General features: G+C 30.7%; 2 protein-coding genes, 1 long non-coding RNA gene and 1 pseudogene across 3 annotated transcripts; 1 reads left to right on the top strand and 3 right to left on the bottom strand.

Moving 5' to 3' along the window:
* Window positions 1-2,297: 2,297 nt before the first annotated feature.
* LOC121219950 (uncharacterized) lies at window positions 2,298-3,651 on the top strand. Its single transcript, XR_005917000.1, has 2 exons — window positions 2,298-2,881; window positions 3,279-3,651. It is a non-coding gene; the product is annotated as an uncharacterized lncRNA (long non-coding RNA).
* Window positions 3,652-8,202: 4,551 nt separating this feature from the next.
* Window positions 8,203-10,351, bottom strand: LOC107948263 (protein NUCLEAR FUSION DEFECTIVE 4). The gene has a single exon (XM_016882748.2). It carries the CDS (start codon window positions 10,054-10,056, stop codon window positions 8,347-8,349), a length of 1,710 nt encoding a protein of 569 aa, XP_016738237.2. The 5' UTR covers window positions 10,057-10,351; the 3' UTR covers window positions 8,203-8,346.
* A 4,888-nt stretch (window positions 10,352-15,239) lies between these two features.
* On the bottom strand, window positions 15,240-16,698 carry LOC107899833 (protein NUCLEAR FUSION DEFECTIVE 4-like; annotated as a pseudogene).
* Window positions 16,699-17,438: 740 nt separating this feature from the next.
* On the bottom strand, window positions 17,439-18,585 carry LOC107949258 (putative pectate lyase 2). Its single transcript, XM_016883990.1, has 2 exons — window positions 17,888-18,585; window positions 17,439-17,793 (listed from the first exon to the last, which is right to left on the bottom strand). Exons 1-2 carry the CDS (start codon window positions 18,583-18,585, stop codon window positions 17,439-17,441), a joined length of 1,053 nt encoding a protein of 350 aa, XP_016739479.1.
* Between the last annotated feature and the right edge of the window lie 4,147 nt (window positions 18,586-22,732).

The following is a 22,732-nucleotide window of genomic DNA, read 5'->3' as shown; positions in this document are numbered from 1 at the left end:
AACGGAAGCTTGTCTATCTGCTTTGCTATTCAAATCAAACTCATTGTCGAGTTTGTCTCTACTCAACAAATGACCCTTCACATCTTCGAACGAGAGTTTGTCTCTGCCATAAATCAGGGTCTCCCTGAAAGACTTGTATGAAGAGGGTAAAGAGCACAATAATAGCATAGCTTGATCTTCATCGTCAATATGAACCTCAACGTTCTTTAAATCATTTAAAAGAGTAATGAATTGACTGATGTGATCTTTAAGAAGCTCACATTCGTTCATGCGAAACGTAAATAGACGTTGTTTCAACACTAAACGGTTAGCCAAAGACTTAGTCGCATAAAGAGTTTCTAACCTTTTCCACAAGGCGAATGAGGTCTTCTCCATCAATACCTCCTGCAATACTGTATTCGCGAGGCACAACTGGATTGCAGACAAGGCCTTTTCATCAAGCTCTTCCCATTCTGTTTGATTTAGATTCTCAGGCTTTTTCCCTGTAACAACCTTTTTCAAGCCATTTTGAACTAGAATTGCCATCATCCGAACTTGCCACAGATTGAAATTTGTCTCACCATCGAACTTCTCAATTTCAAACCTTGTTGCTGCCATCTCTGACCGGGCTGATCTATGAAAGTTAAACTAGCTCTGATACCACTTGTTAGGATCGTCCCGAATAAGCAACGAACAAGTAAAAATAGTAGAAAAAATTGAGAAGATGAACACACAAATTTAATGTGGAAAAACCCCTCAAAAGAGGATAAAAAACCACGGGCAAAGATAATTTTACTATAATGGCAAAAGAATGAAGAGTACCAAAGATGGAGATAAAAAATAAACCCTGAAAACCCGAAAAACAAAGAACCCTCAAACGTAAACACAAAATTCTCTGAATGTGTTATGAGTTCTAATCTAATGGGTGTCTGTTTTTAATTCTAAGATTGTAAAGGAGCCTATTTATAGGCTAAATTAGTAAGTCAAATAAACTATACTAATAAATGCTAAATATATTATACTAATAAATACTAAATCTTCTAGAAAGAAAATATATTTTTGTTTATCTTGACTTGCAAGCAATCTCTTAGAATTTGGGTCACACAATTCTAACATTAGGGTTCAATTTCTCAAAATTCTTAAACATCAAACATTGCCTTTATTTTAAAATCGAGATAACAAAATGTCATATCCAGTAAGTTAGAATCCAACATTTTGAAGTCTCAAAAGCTTTATTTTAAAATTGTATGGTTTTACCAAAATAAACACTTGGCTATTCAAATTCATCGAGAGGAATTGAAGCTCAGTAAGTTAGGGCACAATTATCTCGAGAACTATGAAAACCAGACTTTTTTTTTGAAAATTATAAAATAGAATGATTGTAGTGTTTTAATAAAACACAATTTTTACAAATGTAACAGGATTGAATAGTGATGTATGACGTAAAAGATAATATATAATCCAAACACGAACCAAAGAATAATGAACAAATAATAAATTAATACTAACAAACATAGCAACAATAATTTTAATTGTACATCATGTCAATATCAATATCAGCGTTCGAAAGTTATTAATCTAAAAGAAGATAAAATGTAACTAATTTAAGAAGAGAAAACAACTGAGAGAAAAGAAATTTGAACTTAGCAAAGTATAAAAAAAAGTAATTTACGAAGATTTGAAATAATTTTGTAATAGAATTTAAAAAATGAATAAAAATGTTTAAATGAATTTTAAAAAAAAATTATAAGAAGAAAATAAAAAAAAGAATAAATCACAAAATTAGTATATATGTTTTAAATTAAATAAGGAATACATATGAAATGAAGTATTTAATATAAATAATATATATTTATATAATAATATATGTAAAAAAGGTTGAAATAAGTAAAATAATAATAGAAAATTTAAAGGTAATAAAATATTTATATAGAGAAAATAGGTAAAAATTTACAATTTGAAATTAGTGGTATATTATTATATACATACGTATAAAAAATAATTTAGGATAAATTGTATATACATATATAAAATAGAATTATAATTATGAAATATTATTGTATAAATCTTTAAAGTTAAAAATATACGTATATATATGGTTTAAAAAATAATCATAAAATGTGTATGAATTATACTAGCCAAACATAAAATCTATAAAATAATATATTACAAAAATTAAATAATAATATATGGAAAACACAAAATAATACTATATAATAAAATAAAATAAATGTATATAACGATTATGTAAATTGATGAATAATAAAAATAATTAATAGTGACAAGTAGTAATAATAATAAACCAATTTATTTAGCAGTAAAAAATAAAACAATGGATTAATTTAGAAATAAAACAAAATCCTATGGGGTGAATTTGAAACAAATAAACAAACGACTGAATTGAGAAACGCTAAACATTAAAGGGACCATTGCTGCAATTAAGCGCATAAATTCAAGCACTTAAACCCAATCATCGAAACGATACTGTTTAATCATGGATCTAAATGAGATTGGAATCAAATATGAGATATCAATTAAAAAAAATGAAGAAAAATGGAATTGAAATGAAAATAAACGATAAGGGGCTTGTTGCGCAAATAACCCTTCCCTTTCAAAACACGCAGGTCAAGCTGCAATTGGATCGGGCCCTCGGGTTTGAACGATACGACACCATTTTGATGCCATTGTGATAAGGCTCAAACGGTGCCTTTTCATGCCTTATAAAACTTAAAAAAAATAAGTAAACAAAACCTAAAAACCTAAAACATCTGATTCAATTTCCCCCTTTCAAAGAAACCTAGGTACCAGCCCCAGGTACTGCGCCGTTCTTGCGTCTACGACCTCCACCAAGACTTCGATTGCGACGGAGAGGGTCAGAGATCCGACAGCTTCCAACGACAAGGTACGACTCCTTTTCCTCCTTTTTTTTGTTGTTTCGCATATAGAAAAAAAATAGAAATGAAAAGAAACGGAGAAGAGAAAAAGAAAAACAAAGAAAAAAAACTGCAGATCACCTTTCAAATCTTTTTGATTTCGATTCCTCTGAATATTTTTGATTTTTTCTTGTATTCAATATCTGTGTAAAAAGGATCCATTTATAGAATTTAGAAGGACTTTTATAGCCGAAAGAAGAAAAACTAATAAGAAAAATACAGAAAACTCTTTTTTTATTCAATATCTGATCTCTGGCCTTATATTGCCAAAAAATCAAAAGAAATAATCAAAATCTCAATTTTTTTACAACTGTTATCTGTCCTTTTTTGTTTGGTGCTGCGTTGTTCGTCTTTTGTTTGTTGCAGGAATGGTCGTACGGAGGCGCGGTGACGTGGAGGCTCGCGTGGATTTGGCGCGGAGGCGATACACGTGCGTAGGCGCAACACGTGCGAGGAGGAGGCCTGGCTCTGCTGCGGTGGCTGAGGCCGAATGTTGCTGCCTAGGGTTTCTGATTTCCCAATGCTTAGGCTAGTTTGGGCTTGGGTATTTAGGCTAATGGGCCGAATTGGGCTGGTAATTTGGGCCATTGTAATTGGGTTGTTTTTGGACTCGGGTTTGATGTAATTTGGGTTATTGGGCTTGGTGGGTCTGATAGGTTTAGTATTTGGGTTAAGGACTGAATTGGGCTTTGAGTCTGTAAATGGACATTTATTTAATTAAATTTTAGTTTAATTTTAATATTTGTAAAACTAGGATGTTAATAGTGGATATTTTAATTTAATGTATTTGTTTTTTTGCTTTTTGGTATTTATTGGGCCGGGCAAAATGGGTTATTACAAAAATGTTATGAGTTTTCCGTCCAATTATGAAGTTTTCGGTGTTGGACTTCAAAAAGTCAACAGTAAACCAAAAAAGAAGGGAGGGAAAAGAAAAATATATTTAGAGAAAATTTCACTTTTTAAGAGAATTTAGACAGAAATTAATGGAATGAATTTTTGGCATTTAAAAGGAAAAGTGGAGGGAATGTTTGCAACACAAACTCCTTTGCAATTTTTAATGTTTTGTATTGAGGTTGTGCTAGTTACGTAAACTTGCTTTATTTGAACTCACAAACTTTTTAATCAAAACGATTAGGCTTTTGTTTATTTATTTGTTGGAATGATCGGTAATTCATTTTTGAAGGTTGATTCATTTGGTGCATCGTTTCTTTAAAGATTAGATTTACATGAATTATGCAATTGGAGGTCAAATTGATTTGAGGACTTCCATACTAATTTGGATTTTATTAATGAGACGATTGATTGTAATTGATGTAGTATGTTAGTAAGTCGAAAAGCATATATATCTCGGGATTTGTATAAGTGTTATACAGAGAGCCTTGGCACTTAATATGTTCTTTAGGCATTCTTTTTTGTATGTCAACATGTTTGTTCACTTGATTTACAAACTAAATTTTGAGGAGGAAAACTTAAAAAAGAGAGAGTTCTAGATCTTTAGGTGCAATAATAAGGTTGCTAAATTGGTGAGTGTTAGGACTTAAACCACTTGTTGTACGAGGTTAAAAGATAGTTGATTATCTCTCAGGACAAGACCCCGCAGATATAGGGAAATTGAATTACAGCAGAAAGATAGTTTTTATCTTTGTTCTTTCGTAGTTCTACCAGCAATTGATATTTCTCTTAGCATTGCTCAAGTTTTCTTGCAATTATCAACTAGTTTATTCATTTTTACATTTTGAAATTGCAATTTTAGTCCTATTCTTACATTTTGAAATTGCAATTATCCCAATTTATTACTCCCTTTAAAATAAAATCTTAACAATTCTATTATCATGCATGTTATTTTTAATTGAAATGAAAAAAAATATTTAATTTAATATTAAATTAAAAAAATAAATTATCATATTTAATATTATATTTACAAATTACATCTCCATCTTCTATCTTCTTTTTGAATAATTAGGGCTCCATTACAATAGCTTATTATTATTTGTAGTAGTACTAGAACCATGATGCCATATAATTAGCATTATTTTGATTGGAAAAACTCTCCTCTCAAAAGGATAACAATACGAGGAACAAAAGAAATTTTTTAAAGAGCAAATAAATAAAGAGTACAAGATGAAAAATATTTGAAATAAACCCTAACCCCTAATACAAAGTTATCTGGCTAAAAACACAAAAATCCATTAAAGTTCACTAAACCTTTTGATGTTATGATGATTATTTGTCTAGCGTTACTAAAACCCTTTTTATAGGCTAAGATTAGAATTTTAATCTGATTAAAACATCTTTGGAATAATTAGAGTTTAATAGGGAAAAATAAGCTACTGAAAGTTTAATTACGCAACTGCTTTGAGTTAGGAAACCGTCGCATCATCGCAACGTCATGGGTTGCACCGTCGAGACGTCATCTCTATTTTATCTCTGTTTCGAATGTCTTTCCGTCATTACAAGCTCACCAGTCTTCTCTTCACAACATCGCGAGGAAAATGTGAGACACACTACAATATTCTAGTAAATACAAGCAAATCATCTAAAATTTTAGGGATCAAAGATGATGAAATGGATACATAACAGTCCATGTCGTTTGAGAATCTATTCTAATTCTAGTAGCAGCAAATGAGTGTAGTTTTCCAGTTTTGGCAAGTAATAATGTGCATTGTAACATTATTGTAGTGATGAAAAGTAAGAATTACAGTTTCTGTGCTTTAGTTGTGAAGCATTATCCTTGCATTCAAGCTGCAATAATCCAAAAAAACAAAAGTCGGTTGTCATTAAGAAGACTTTCTAGGTTTATGGCCTTGTTAAATTTGGGGTAAATTCTAGGTTCAAATCCTCGAAATGAACCACATTTTATGGTGAACTAAATTTGTGATAAAAAAATTAATTATTGTTATCAAAGATAAACACCTTGATTTCGATAAAAAAAATTATTTTCTATTTCAACGGATATGAAAGCCATTTAATAGTTTGAAACCAATTAAAAGTAAGTCAAATTATATTATTATTGATAGAGGAAAATATTTGATATCGTGTTAATGTAATTTTTTGACTTCATAAGTAAGGTTAAAAGTTGACAAGTGTTCTGCAATGGCATAGTAAAATATTAAAAAAAAAGATATTTAAGAGAAACAAACATATGTTAAATTTTTAAGACTGCTTGTAAAATAAAATAAAAAGTACACTACCAATGTACTAAATACTAACTCTATTAATATTATGCCTTAATCTAAATATTAGGTAAAAAAATTAAGCCCATTTAAAATATGGCCAGGGCTCGAGCTTTGACCAAAGCCCAAACCCAGTTTATTTTTAGAGTTTGTAATATTTTATGTTATGTTATTTTTATATATTATGTATTTTATAAGGCATAAAAATTAAATTTATAATAATATATAATACTACTATAATATAAACATTAAAAAAATTAAGATAACTATATATAAAATTATAATAAATAAAAAATATATAAATTTATTTACTATTAAATTAAAATAAATATTTTAAAATTTATAAAAATCAATATAGGCGGGCCTAAAATGGGTTTTGTGTTAGCCATTTAAAAATATGGGTAGGCTTAAGCAAAAATTTAGACTGATATTTCGAGATGGGTTGGGTTTGGATAAGCATAAGTTTATTAATATCATGTTTAGGCTCGACCTGACCTAGCCCACGAGGATTTATACAAAAAAATTAGCACTTCTTTTTTAGGTTAAAATTTTTAACTAATAATTATAAATATATTTATATTTAACTTTTTTCCTATATTTTATGGTTAGATTTCTATTTAAATAATAAATTTATTTAAAATGAACACAAAATTTTTAACTAACAATATTAAATTAAATTATGATTAATTTTAAATGTTTGATTCTTATAACTTCAATTTCTGATAGGTTATAATTATCTTAAATGTAGAATTATCACAATTTTTTAAATATAAATTTAATGATATGATATTATAGTCAGTTTTAAACTCATACCAATTTAGTAAATAATCCTTCACCCATATTATTTTAGAAAATAACTTTTTTTATTTTATATTATTTTGATAAAAAGTTCAACTTCTCGATTTTGTAAAACAGGAGGATAAAGTTTGGAATTATTCCAATTAAAAAAATTGAAACAATGACCACTCACCAACTCCAAAAAACCACACCACTTTCGTCACTCCTCTTTCTCAATTTTTCAAGCAATAAGTTTATTTTTCGAGTTATTGTTGTTTATTCTAATATAAATGCAGATTAAATTGTTAAATGAAAATCAACGGTGACACCTATTTTAAAAATATTTTTTTAAAAATTTCGATATTATCATATAATAATGACGTAGTTTTAGTATGCAATATTATTTTTCAGAAAAGACTTTATTAAATTTTAATTTAATTGAATATAGTTCTAAATGCACTCAAACATATATTTATGTTTCCGGATTGAGATATAATACATATGGTAGGAGCCATTATATATAAATTAGTGTGAATGCATGTGGGTGGGAAAGGGTAGTGGGAAATGGAGCAAGAGTAGAGGTGCTCATGGGCCGGACGGCCCGGTCTGGCCCGACGGCCCGCCCGAAATATGGGAGGGTTTGGGTAAAAATATAGGCTTGAGATATGAGCTTGGGCAAAAAAATGAGGCCCATTTAGAAAACGGACCGGGCTTTGGGCACTACTTTTTTTGCCCAGGCCCAGCCCGGCCCGACCCGATATAATAAATATATTTATTTTTAAAAATTTTTTAATTTTAAAATACTTTTTTTATTATTTTTTAATTTTAAAATATTTTTAAAATATTTTTTTAATTTTTAAAATAAATTTTTGGTATTTATTAAAAAATAGGCCGGGTCAAGCCAGGCCTTATGATTTTTTTCCGGGCCGAGCCTGAGCAAAATTTCAAGCCCATATTTTGGGCTGGGCCTGGGCCTAGGATCCTGACCCGGCCCGGCCCATGAGCACCTCTAAGCAAGAGGCACTAACGTTTGGGGATTGGCTTTGGCTGACCAATCAACGTATGAAAATCCCCCCACGTGAAGTGAGTGTCCTACAACTTGGGCCGAATTCAAGGAAAACTGTCCTGAAATTACAGCTCCTAAATTCCATAAACAAATGATTTAGAGATCACAAGTTGTGACTTGCCCACCCGTGACTCACAGAATCTAGCACAAAACGACAGAAAGAAGACATTTGATTTGGGGAGAGAGGGTGGTAATCCCAACAAAGTAGTGTGGGCAAATCACATCCCGGTGAGCACTATCGTATGCATTTCTGAAGCTCATCGACAAATTTGGATATTGTGCAAGTATCTTTCGATTATGAGGTAGGAAGCTGTAAATAATACATAAAAAATGGTATACAGATAGCAACATGGGATAATATGGTAGAAACAATACTGTTATTTTATCAATGCTAATCCCAAATGATCATTTTGTTGTCTCATAAACTCTCAGCATTTTCTCTAAACTTCTTGTATATATCGCTTCTGTAGTAATTTCGGGTTCTCACCACCAAAATTAGAGACGTCAAGGCTCCAAAGAAGGTAACAAAAGTCAAGATTATAAACGGTAGCCTGTAACAGTGACTGCCAATGCAGGTCAATGCTTTCACTGAGGATCGTGTTAGACCTTTCTTAGCAAGATCCTTCATTGCCTCTCGATCGTATAGAAACCCAGTAAGCTTCACGTTAAATATGTATGAGCCGAGAGGACTGGCCAACTGTCCACAATTGAACAATGTGGAGTAGTACTTAAGGCCGAAAAGCTCGGAAATGATGGCGAAAATCAGCGGCAGTTGTGCACCAAATGAGAATCCAATTATGATGGATGCTACATAGAGTGAACCTGGCATTGGAAACGCAACCAGGACGTAGCCAATGCAGGCAAGTAGAAGGACCAAGGTCATCATGAGTGGCCGTGGAACCTTGTATTTTACAATTAGTGTTTCAGAGACAAATCCAGAAAACACCCTTCCGAAGAAATTCCAGATGCTAACAAGGGACACAAAGGAAGTAACTGTCTTGTTGGGGTAGCCAAGGGATTCACCAATCTGCCCCAAGTTGTCTACTGCTGTTAAGCTTGCTCCAAGTCCACAGAATGTTGCAAGAAACAGAACCCACATGTCAAGGCTTGTCAGTGCTTGCAAAATTGTGTAGTCTTCTCCTCTCTCAGGCCTGTCACAAATGGTTAAGAAACAAGACTTTTCTACCTTTTCATCACCCTGTTTTGGAGAACCAGGCATGGAAACCACTTGTTTGGATTCAACCATTTCAGGGGTTGACTTGTCCACTGTTATCTCCATTGGAGAACCAATTGGGTGTTTCTGCATGTTCCAAATGAGCAATTCTTCTCTAACGGAAATAAAGAGAGGGGAAAAGACGAGGAAACAAACCACTGTGGCAGCCCCAGCATATGCTGCTTTCGAGAAAGTAACTAGTTTCTCTGTCAAAGTTATTAGCATGAGAAAAACTGCTAGTAAAATGGAGGCGCTAAGGAACTGGTAAAACACTCTAATCTCATTCGGGTGTCTAACTGGCTTCATTGTCCGAATTGTATATACAAATATTACGGAAATTGCAGCAGGAAGCCATCCGATAAGAAGAATAAGAGATTTGGAATCATTTCCATATACAGCTAAGTAAATTTGTGTCATGACAGCTCCACTGAGCCCTGTATAGCCCTTCAACAGGCCTAACATTGAACCCCTGCTTTCAGGGAAGTTCTTGACACTGGTGACAAGAGCTCCAGTGTTGGCAAAATTCTGAGAATTGGCTCCTATGCAGATGTAAATGCACATTTGCCAAACCTTTGGCTTGGCTATTCTACCAGTCACAGCTAACCATATCATGAAATACCCTCCGAAGTTTAATGCAGCACCAACTAGAAGAACAAACCAAGTGGGAGTTACCTCAGCAATAAGACCGGAAAAAACCCCAACGTTAGCACCAAGATCCTTTGAGAAGCCTAAGAGATTGAGCGTTGTCTGATCATAATCCAGTGTAGCTTTGATCTCTTTGGAGTAGGTTCCAAATAGATATGTGGCACCAGCTCCAGCCATGATTAGAAAGGATGCAAAAAGTGCAAACCATCTTCCTCTCAGGAACTGTAGCGTGAAAGGCAACAGTTCACTGCCTTTGATCCCTCTTCCCATCGTCACACTGCCCCTTGCAAATGACTCTATTATACGAGTCTGTGAAGAAGATGGAAAAGAGAGAATTGAAAAAGAAGGAAAGGGGATCTGTAAACTTTATAAATAAGACAATAGTTCAGAAAGACTAGAGTTCTGGTAGGCCAGGTTATAGAAAATTTACAGGAGTGAAGTTTTTACTTGCAGGGATTCCTCGGCCTTTGATTCAGCTTAGTCCAAAAATAATAGTTTATCTTTGACACAAAAATTAACTGTAGAAGAATCCGCGTGTATTCTAATTTGTAAATTGCAAATAGTTTGGTCAGCCTGTTGTGTTTTAAGTTTTATTATTATTATTAAAATGGATGGACACCAAACATATAAAAATTGATTTAATTGGTGTTGTTGAACTATAATGAAATTAAGATTGATTTATGGGCGTGATTAGTGGGGAGCATCAAAACTATCAAATTTATAGCTTAATTTTTGTTATTAGTGTGATTTTAATTTTAATCTTAATATTATTGCGATAATCATCTTATACTCAATTATTCTTTCAAAGAAAACACAAAATATTAGTTCATCCACTAAACTTTACATCTTTTTTCACTCTCTCTTTACAAAATTGACGTTTAAATTGAGATATTAAAGATAAGGTAAAATTTCCTTTTTAGCCCCTTAATGTTTATTCTTTTTCTAATTTGATCCTTACCGTTTAAAAGTAAATAAGAAATTTTAAATTTTAAAAATAAAATTTTAAAAATTTCTAAACTTATGAAATCTAAAAACTATTTAAAATTCAAAAAATAAAAAATTGCAAATTTCAATGCTCTCTAAATTGGACAATTTCGGCCAATAAAATTGGACCATATCGACCAATAAAATTGGCTAGGGTATTGGTTCAGTGAGATGCAAAAAATTGATTGACCCACAAACCGGTAAAAATTGGTTGAATCAGGCTAAAAATCAATTGAACCAATAGTTGAACTAATTTTTATATTTTTTAAAAATATTTTTATGTTTTATTTTTTAATAATTTATTTGCTTTAAACTGGTTGGATTGTTTCAATTAGGAACTTGTTTTAATGTTTATAATGATAAAACTTAAAAAGTTTATATTAATATTTGATTATAAATTAATATTTATATAAATTAATATTAATATTATAATCAAATTTAGATATAAAATGATTTATATTATTTTTTAATCACTTATATTTAAAATAAGCCGATTAGGTTGATTGTGTGACATGACCCATAAACAGCTTTTATTTTCATCCAAGGAGTAAATAACACCTTTTTGTTTTTTTGAAATTTTGGCGATGTTTTTCGAACAACATTAGTAGTTAAACAAGTAGGACCAATCAATTCTCATTTTGAACAATCTAACCAGTTCAAAGTAAATAAATTATCAAAAATTATAAAAATCAGTTCAACTGGTCTTTAGCTCGATTCAATTAAGCTGTACCGGTTCGCAGGTCAATCAATTTTTACCTCTCACCAAATCGATACAACATCTGATTCCTGATCCAACCGATTCGATCTGGTCCAATTTAGACAACATTGGATTTTGAAATTTTTTATATATTTAAAACTATTTTTTTATTTTTTTTAATTTTAAAGAGTTTTATTTAATTTTTATGTTTTCATTTAAAATAGGGTAAAGATCAAAATAAAAAAAATCATAAATGTTGAGGGCTAAAAAAGTTATTTTACCTTTTTTTTTATAACAGTCATCAAAATAAAAGTATAGGGACTAAATTTTTAAAATTTAAAGGAGTACATAAACATTTGATAGATTTTACCTTTGCTTTTGGAATTTGAAATTATAGCCTTAACTAAAATAGTAACAATTAAATCTGTTTGGTTAAATTTTGTTATTAATCTTATATTAAGTGTAATAGTATAAATTTAGCTTATATCCAAACAAAACCATATCAAATTAATTTATTATAAAAGGGATAAATTATACTAGGGTGATCCTAAACTATATAGTTTTTAGGCACCAAAAATAAAATATCACTTCATCAATTTTTAAAAATGTAAGTATCTTATTATACATTCATGCATATTTAATATTTTCTCTTACTTAATTTAACCTTAATTAAATTACTTAATAAATTAAATTTTTTTATAAATAAAAAAAACATGTTTTCTTCTTTTATAAATTAAATCATTTTAATTATTTTTAAAATTTAATCATTTTTTTTCTTTGCTTTCAAATCATGTTCTATTTTATGGAGTCAATTTTTTTTTATTTCTTTTAATTTGTAGGTAAGTATTTTTTAATTTTAATTTTGATTTTTTTTATTTTTTTTAATTTTTAATCAAATCTCATAATTTGATGAAACCAACAATGGTGGTTATAATTTTTCAAAATATGATTTTTTTACTAGTGTTTTTTTTCTAGATTTTTAATGGTTGATTTTAGTTTTTTTTTTTCAATTTGTGCTTATGAATTTTATCAAATTTTTTATTTTTAGTTATTGATTTAAGTATATTTAAATTTTATTTATTTTTAGTTATATTTTTTTTCCCAACATATAGTTTCAACATTCCCAAAATTTTAATTTATTTTAATTAAAGGTAAATTAAATTAAACATATCTGGGTAGGATTAAATATATGACGACTGTTTGGTATTATGACCGTCGTTGATCAGCAAGAAAAATATACGACTCTTCGAGAATGTATCACTTTGAGAATTCCAATAATTATATATTTAATCGATACAAATAGCAATCTTGATCTCGTAGATATTCTGATTTCAACAAATGATGACGTTGTAGCTTCAATTCCATTAATTCTTAATAAATTAGTAGTCGCAATTTGTGAGGGTCATTCTAGCTAAATATGAAATCCTTGATTAGTAATAAGATAAATAAATTATTTTTTGGAACTAAATAGATCTATGGAATCAATTTTCGTATCTTGAATTGCACAAAAGAGATAAAAAAAACTGTGAATATTGTGTGATTAGTTTAGACGATGTAAAAAGTATAGAATTTGAGTAGGCAAGAGAAGATTGAATCAAAATAATTCTTTTATTTTTTTAAAATTAAAGTTCTATTTGGGTCGATGATATTATATGTGATTGAGTGTAAAACAATATTTATATCTCTTTAAAAATTGATGATGTGACATTATTTTATTAGTACCTAAAAACTATATATTTTAAGATAAACCTAATACAAATTATTCCTATTAAAACTAAACTCACAAAATAAAAACAAAAATTAAGTATTAGAATTTTATTTGGGCGATTTGATTATTATATCCATTAGGGTATTTATGAGGCAGCAAAGATAAGATGAGGTTTCTTCAGTGTTTTCGACAATAACTTCTTGGACAGCATAAATTATGCAGTCATTTTCCATGGACGGATAACGATCACGAGGCCGACGTAATTGAAAATTCAATGGAGCACTATCATATGTGTGAACATATATATATAATATTATATGTATGAGTAAATGTTTTATATGAAGGTTGAACACCATTTGCCTATCCGCAGACCTGGATATGTCTCATCTTTTAACATATCCTATCTTTACGTCATAAAATTTGACCCAATAATAATTTATTAAAAGCTCATCTAATCCTTACTTTTTCTTCTTCTCAAGTAAGACCAATGGATGTTTTAACCAACAATGATGTGAGTGTCTGTCAAACAAAAAAGAAGAAGAAATGTTGGCAAAAATATTATGATCTTCTAGGTTCATTTTTTCTAAAATAGGTTTATTTTTATTTTTTTCTGTTTCTTTTTCGTGGTGATCATGTGGGTTTTGGTTTAAAATTTTTTTGAAAACTAATTTAAAAAGGACTTGGATCAATCTTTTGGTGTAAATATACTCTCCCCTGTTCGGGTTATTTTAAAATGAAATTGAGTTTTGAAATTATGGGTTTCGCCCATAAATTTATTGGTCAAAATACAACCATAAATGTAAAATTACAGATTTAATGGTTGTGATTATAGCCTTCGACAATGCTGGTGGTGAATGAAAGAGGGTTGACCTCAATGAAGCTTCACTTAGGAGTCACATAAAAACCCAATGGGTCGAGGGCCGTGGAACCACCACTGAAGGTCGGGCAAAAGGATTAATTTACGAAAGAGAATGCCAAAAAAAAAAACAGCAAATGAAGATTATAATTTTTTTTATAAGCAAATCTCATGAGAGATAAAAATATGGGGTTTTTAAAGATTTACGTGTCAAAATTTTGATAGAAATTAGCATCGGAGTATCAAATGATAAATAGAACAATTATACATATATTAAATTTGACAAATTAAAATTATAGATATTATATTAAAATATTATTAAAATTTGTCATTATGTACCACTTCAATAAATTATTTAAGTTGGATACATTAAATATTATGCTATAAATTTGAAACTCATAATTTTTTATAATATGTATTAATGACTTGTACATTTATTTATAGATATTTTCATTTAATATTTCATTAATAAAATATGGAAACATTCTAATATTTTAATTTAAATATATTGAAAAGTTAGGTGAAAAAATTATTAAGTCATTGTTCTTATATCTCAAATGTTGTTACTAATGTATGACAGTCTTTATAACAATTAAAAATTTAGTAGACAAATAAGATTATTATAAAGAAAATGATAGTATAAAAGCAAAATTAATTATGACATTCAAAATAAAAATATTTAAATTTATAAAACTTCAATATCATTTGAATTTGTTTAAGCCCATTCGATTTGAAGTGTTAGGGTCAAAGGTAGAAATTTTTTCTAAGGGCCAAAATTTTGCTATAAACTTTTTTATGGAGTCTAAATGTAATTTTATAATTGTATTAGCTTATAATTTTACAATTTTTAAAAGGATTAAATTAAAATTTTACATTTTAGGAGCCAAACTGAAATGTTAATTTACATATTTCAAAAAGAGAAATACAAAAAATTCTCATTTAAGGGGGTCAAAGACCTAGCCTGCTCTCCTCTTAAAGGGACCCAAACTCGAATTCAACAAAATTCAAATCCAAATTGATTTAAACACAAAATAATCTGAATGCGGTTGACCACTTCTGACGTATAATAGATTGCAATATTAATCCATCATGTCCATGAAAACACTAATTTGAAAATTAGATATGAAAAAAGAACATAACCGGAGTAAATCATAGCATTTTCACATTGGCTAATCCCAACACCCAATCAACCATTTCTGTGTCTTCAATTAATTCTCTGTATTTTCTTTAAACTTTTTGCATATATCGCTACTATAGAAGTTTCGGGTTCGTATCACCAAAATAAGAGAACTCAAGGCTCCAAAAAATGTAACAGAAGCCAAAACTATAAACGGTAGCCTATAACAATGAGTGCCAATACAGGTCAAATCTTTCACTGAGACCTTCTTAGACCTTTCTTTGTAAGATCCTTCATTGCCGCTTTGTCGTATAGAGTCCCAGTGGTCTTCACATTGAATACAAATGATCCCAGAAGACTAGCCAATTGTACCAAATTGAACAATACCGAGTAGTATTTTAGACCAAAAAGCTCGGAAACTATGGTGAGGTTCATTGGCAGTTGTGCACCAAATGAGAATCCAGTTACAATTGATGCTATATAGAGTGAACCTGGGAATGGAAAGGCAACCAAGAGGTAGCCAACACATGCTAGAAGAAGGACCATCGTCATCATGAGTGGTCTTGGAAGCCTGTATTTAACCACCATGATTTCAGACACAAATCCAGCAAACACCCTTCCAAAGAAATTCCAGATACTAACAAGCGACACAAAGGAGGTAACTGTCTTGTTCGGATAGCCAAGCGACTCACCGATCTGCCCCAAATAGTCTACGGCCGTTAAGCTTGATCCAAGTCCACAAAATGTAGAAAGAAACAGAACCCACATGTCTATGCTTGTCAGTGCTTGCAAAACTGTGTAGTCGTCTCCTATCTAAGGCCTATAAAAAATGGCGTCCAAACTAGACTTTTCATCACCTTGTTTTGGAGAAACAGCTTTGGGTTTCGGCCTCTCTACCGTTATCCCGGTCGGAGGATCGATGGCTTGTTTTTTGACGTTCCAAATGAGTAATTCTTCTCTAATGGAAATAACGAGAGGGAGAACTACAAGGAAAGAAACCAATGTGGCAGATGCAATATATTCTCCTTCCGAGAAAGTTATAATTTTCTCTAATAAATTCAATGCCATGAGAAAAACTGCTAGTACAATTGAGATGGTGAGGAAATGGTAAAACACATTTAAGCTCATTGGGGTGTTAATAGGTTTTACATCCCGAATTGTGTACACAAATAGTATTGAAATTGCAGCCGGCAGCCATGCAATAAGAAGGATTAGAGACTTCGATCATTTCCATATACAGCCAAGTAAATTTGTATCATGATAGCTCCAATTAACCCAGTATAACCCTTCAATAAACCTATCATTGAACCCCTGCTTTCAGGGAAGTTCTTGACACTGGTGACAAGAGCTCCCGTATTTGCAGAGTTCTGAGAATTGGCTCCTATGCAGATGTAAATGCACATTTGCCAAATCTTTGGCTTGGTTATTTTTCCTGCCACTACTAACCATATCATGAAATAGCCTGCAAAGTTGAATGCGGCGCCCAGCAAGAGCAAAAACCAAATTGGAGTTACGGTTTTGATTAAATGAATATGGCAAATAAAAAACATGGACCTTGTTTGCTCTGCTTTCTTCTACTACCAAACAACAACCACTTCCATAATTCATTAGCTATCGTAACACTAACAAATCCCTTAAAAAGCATTGGGGATTTTAGATGGGTCTCTAACCCATTCTTTCGATTGTGCTATTGACATCTTTCAAATCTGAGTCATCATTTTCAAAAGGGTTTTATCTTCATCGAAATAGCCTCTTTTCATTAAGCATTTCGTCCAATCCCTCCATTATTTAGAGAGTTAAGAAAGACAAATAGCAAGTTTCTTCCCTTTATGTAGAGATAAATTTTGATTGGGTAAATTCATAGTTCTGTAATTAACTTTTAATTTGGTTTGAATAAATTTATTAATATTTATTTATAAATTCTTTAGTTATTTTTATTTTATTTATGATCGAGATGACGAATTATAATTTATTAATAATGTATAAAACTCATACACTAAGAGCACATAAAATATAGTCCAATTTTTTTGGATACATTTTCTCTTGTAAAAATAAAAGTTGATCTCTTGTACAAATATCCACCATGTTTTTACATCAAACAAAATATAAGCAAAGCATCTCTTTGTCCATTTGAGCCAAATAATCAATACCAAGTAATTATTAATTTTATTTTCCTTCTCACATAAGTTTTTAGCAATTTTTTAATCAAAGTTTATATTAGAATTTAAAGAGAGTATTAATACCGGCACTCAGACCTTAAATTTTAAAGTGCCAACACAAGTAGTGACCTTTAGCATGTTAAACTCCTGGAGCATCTTAAAACACCAGATTCACTTGTCAATTCTTTAACAGATCCAGCACCGACAACTTTAAAATCCTGTTCTCGGTTATAGTTAGGCTTCGCCCCACCTACACCTGTTTGCTTACTGAAAGATGCTCCATTTTTGAAAACATCCCCTACTGAATAAAATTTCCATAAACCTTTTTCCCCTTTTCTCCATGTTACCTCTTTGTTCCCAACATCATTTGAAGCGACGAAAAAATTGGCTTCGCTCTTGATGCTAGGGCTCATGCTTCCACCTATGGCATATTGCTCCCACCCTTGGTAAAAATTGTTAGCTACATGCGCGTATCCATGGCGAACTCTACAACATAGTTAATGTATAAAAATGTCAAATTATTGATGTAAATATATATTCAGTAAAGTATGGAGTTCACTAATCCATCATCATTATTTACCTTGGCATTCTTTGGTTGCAGTTAGGTCCGAAATGATTGAAAATGACAGTGACCTTCATGTTTCTGTCTCTCAAATGACCATCGTCGTGCCCAAGGAGCATGACTTTGTCTTGGTTCCTGAACCAATTATTCGATATGGTAATGTTTGTAGAACCACGAGTGACGTCGAGGAGACCGTCTTGGCACTCATACAATGTGTTATGATCAATCCACACTTTCCTTGCAGTGACCAATCTTATAGCGTCTCCATCCATTTGTCCTAAGGGGATCACCTTCGCATTTGGACCCATCACGGTGCTAGGTGGTTGGGCCTTGCAATGGTGTATGCGAAGACCATGGATGATAATATCGGTCACTTGGTACACTAGCAGGCACCCGACGCCGGTTATGTGGACGTTGATACCACGACCGTCGATGGCGGTGAAGCTGCTTAAGAGAAGTGGTCTTTGGAGTGTAATGGTCATGCTATTTTTGAATGTGATCCATACTTTGCCTTTGATCATTGTGGTTCCGTAACGAAGGGTTCCTGGCTTAGGACTTAAAGGGTCATCAGAAGGATCGGTGACCTTGTATTTCACAACATCTTTGCCGATGTTGTTGATCATTTTACCGGCGAAACCAACAGAGCATTTGGCTAATTGTTGTCGTTGACTTTGCCAAAAAGGGTTACCTCTCCAACATTTATCGATTACATTCATATTAGCCAAACTTGAACTAAAACTTGCCATTAGAAAAACCATGAAAAGAGCCCATGTTAAGCACCTTGATAATATTGTAGCCATTTTTTTAAACTCTTTTTATCTTTAATTCCTTTTTTTTCTTTTTCGGAAGATGGGAGAATAATGAGAGATTATTGATGGATTTATACAACAGAAATTGCCAAATTTGAGATTGAAAAAATTAGTTCATAATGTTACAAGGTGAATGTTATTGTTGTTTTTATCGGATATCAATAGTTTGGGTTGCTTTGTTAGTAACTAAGTACTAACTTCTTTTTTGTTGAGGCAGAAAAAAGTGTTTGTTTATTTTTTTTATAAAATTCTTGCATTAGCCCTTGTATTAGTATAAGTTGTGTATTTAAATTTTAATTGAGTGTATTCTAAATTGGTCAATTTTAAGTTATGTGTGTCGAAACCATTTTTTGAAAACAAAAATTTGTTGTCGACTTAAAAATGAAACGAAAATTGGAGTTGCCACCGACCCTTTATTAAGGTGTGATCGGCTCACTTTGAAAATGATTTTGGTCTGCGAAATTTGAGAAAACAAGTTCGGGAGTCGGTTACGCACGAGGAAGGGTTAGCACCCTCGTAACACCCAAAATTGGTACCGAATTGATTAATTAAGGTCTTAATTTCGAATATCGAAAATTCGTGAAGATTTTAAAAAAAATATGATCCTCCCTTTTATTAATGTTAATTTTATAAAAGATGCTTGAATAAATCGAAGCGGATGCTAAAAACCTTCTTGTCTCAGAGTAATAAAATGTCACCCCCAATACGTTAGGACACAACATTTTTAGTCCTCGAGAATAAGCTTGTCTTTTGATTTTCAAAACTCATGCGGTGAAGTTTAAAAAGGATATTCAAATGCTTTAAGTCAGATGAAAAATCGAAGCCTAATACGTTAGGGCACAATTTCTCAAAATTCCGAGCATTCAATATTGTTTTTATTTTTCGAAAAAAATTCTCGTCTCGAGAAATCAACATGTCATGTCCAATACATTAGGACACGACATATCGAATTCCCGAGAATGAGCTTTTATTTATGTGTTTTGATTAAAGAAAATTTTCGATTATTTAGATTCAACGAGAAAAATTGAAACCCAATACGTTAGGGCTCAATTCTCTCGAGGATTCCAAATTTCGAGTATTGCGTTATTTTTGAAAACTTTTGTATGAAATAACTTTGACATTTGTAATCTTTTGAATGAATAAAAAACGATTCAATAATAATGTACAACATAAAGGATGATTTGTAAATAACATACACTAATGAATTACTAATAATCAATAGGTAAATACAAACGAGCATAGTAACAATAATCTCAACCATACATTATGCCAATGCTAATAATATCGACATTCAAAGAATAAACGAATTATCAATACAAAAAAATGAGTTATATGTGTAAAATTTTAAAATAAACAATATACATATATGAGTTTAAAATAAGTCAAAAATGAAGATAAAAAAAATACTGTATAAAAAAAATAATATCAAAATGAAGTTTAAAGTGAATATTGTATATGAGGAAAACCAAAATACATGAAATAATATAAGCATATTAATTTAAATAATATTACATATGGATTGGAAAATTTCTTATGATAATATATGTATAATAGTATGTGTAAAAGGTTGATATAAATCAAGTATATAATGAAATAAAATTTTAAATGAAACAAGTTATATATGTAATAAGTAAAAAAATGTAAATATGAAATCGACGATACATTAGGTATATATATACGTACAATAATAAAAAAAACTTAATACAAATTATATATATAAAATAATATTACATAAAAATGTTATTGATTTTTAAAGCATAAAAGTATATACGAATAACCATTTTAAGAAAAAGTATTATAAAAATAAACTCATTAAAATGTATAAATAATATAATTAACATAAAATATATACTAATGCATTAGAATAGAAAAAGAATTAAAATAACAATATGTAATAAAGTAAAAAAGTGTATATATATATGAAAATAAGTAAACATATAAACTAATATGATAATAATACCAATAATAACAATAGTAAAGATAATAAACTAAACAATTTTAGCAATAATAACAAAACAAAGGACAAAATTGGCATTAAAGCAGTAATTCAGGGGAGAAATCTAAAATAAATAAAAGGAAAGGTCCAAATTACAAAACGCGAATGACATGGGGGACTGAAAGGGGAATATTCCTGACCCTCCAAAACGCCATGTTGCAACATGGACTAAAATAAAACGAAAACAAATTAAAGGGCGAAATTTAAGAAAGGAAAAGAATTGATTTGAACCCGGCACAAAAGAGAGAGGACCATTTGCGCAAATCGCCCAATGGTCACAAAACGCGCGGATCCTTCCCATGGGTCGGGTCACACGCGCGGGTTATATGGCCAATACGGTGCCGTTTTAAGGCCACTGAAGCAGGCCTTAAACGGCGTCGTTTTTCACACAATAAATATCAACCTTAAAACCCTAAAATCAGCAGCTATCAGCCTTAAACAAATTTAAAGAAAAAAAACTTAAACATTTGCCCCCCATAAAGAAGCCTAGGTACCAGCCCCCAATTGCTGCGCCGTTCTTGCGCCCTCGACCTCTGCCAAGACTCCGATTGCAACGGAGATAGACAAAGATCCGGCGGCCAGGTAAGCTCTTTTAACTCCTCTTTTCTTTTATTTTTGCACACAAATAATAAGATGAAAAAAGAATACAAAGAAAAGAGAGAGAAGAAAAATATGCAATCACCTTTCGAATTTTTTTGTTTTTTTATTTCTCTTAATATTTTTGGTTTTTTTTTTGTATTCAATATGCGTCTGTGTATTGATATCGCGTGTGTAACCTTACAAACGCTGAAAAATGACTTTATATAGCCGAAAATGAAAATTACAAAAGAAAATGTATTTCGCTCTTTTTCTTATTTTCCTTTTTTTTACTGTCGATTTCTGCTTCTTCTTTTTTTGTTTGCTTGTCCCTCTTGCATGTACGGTGTATGGAGACCGATGTGGCGGTACGGAGGTGACCTTACGGAGGCACGCGTGGATGGGGAGAACGGCGCTGGAAGTTGCTAGGGTTTCAGCTTCTGATTTTGCGTTGGGCCGCTTCGTGATTGGGCTAGGGTCTAGGCAAATTAGGTCTAAATTTTAATGGGCCTTAGTGGGTTAGCATTTAAGCATTTGGGCCACTGTATTTGATTTTGGACTTTTAATAATTTTTTGTTTTTATTTATATTTACAAAACTAGGCCGGACAAATTGGGTATTACAATGTGCTTTTAGAATTTTGAAAGTTTAACCATGAACCAAATGGTGGATGTTAAATTTGTTATATTTTGGTATTTTCAAAATCTTATATGATAAACATATTATCATTTGTGTAATATCATGTCAATTCGTTATTTTCACATAATACTCATAAAAATATCACATTAATTTTATTAATGAATTTAACGGCTACCGTTTGGATTTATTAAGTTCATATGATTAAATGAGCATATTGATGGTAAATTTTGATAGATAAATCTAAATACTAATGAGTCAATGATTTTATTAGAATTTTTAAATTGAAAAGTATTTTTAAAATTTTAAGTATAAAGATTAAATCTTAAACTTTGTTACGGCACAGGGATTGGAAATTAAAAAATAAACTTTAATAATTAATAATAATTAAAATCAAGATTTTTTTTCCGAATTTGAGTAGATTAAATTGAATTATTCAGTTTTTTCGAATAAACTCGAATAAGTAATTTGGTTTTTCGAGTTCGAGTTGAGTTAATTTTACAACTTGAATAATTTGAATAACTCAAATAAAAAATTGATGTAAATACCTCTTAAATCCCTGATAATTTTGAAAATGTGCAATTCAATCCCTCTAAAAAAATTCAAAATAATCTTCAAAAAGTTCAAAACATTATCAAAATATTTTTTTCCAAAATTTTATAAATATATATTCAAAAAAATAAAATTATTAAAAAATATTTACAAATATATAAATGCTAAATTATATATATATATAAAAATCAAAATGATAAATTTGATTCCTTAAACAAGCAAATTATCAAATCAAGTTTATCATTCTAATTATCTTTTTTTTCTCTTATTTTGTATTAGAAGAGTACTCAAAAAT

The sequence above is a fragment of the Gossypium hirsutum genome, chromosome D08 (genome assembly GCF_007990345.1).
Source record: "Gossypium hirsutum isolate 1008001.06 chromosome D08, Gossypium_hirsutum_v2.1, whole genome shotgun sequence".
Taxonomy (NCBI): domain Eukaryota; kingdom Viridiplantae; phylum Streptophyta; class Magnoliopsida; order Malvales; family Malvaceae; genus Gossypium; species Gossypium hirsutum.
Note: the sequence above shows the minus strand (reverse complement) of the source record. Positions and strands in the feature narration are given on the sequence as shown.

Bases quoted from the DNA above. Each gene is read 5' to 3' on its own strand.
- LOC107948263 (XM_016882748.2), bottom strand. From the start codon at position 10,056: ATGGGAAGAGGGATCAAAGGCAGTGAACTGTTGCCTTTCACGCTACAG.
- LOC107949258 (XM_016883990.1), bottom strand. From the start codon at position 18,585: ATGAATGTAATCGATAAATGTTGGAGAGGTAACCCTTTTTGGCAAAGT. The intron at 17,794-17,887 runs GTAAATAATGAT...ACTATGTTGTAG, and splicing joins TGCAACCAAAGAATGCCAAG to AGTTCGCCATGGATACGCGC.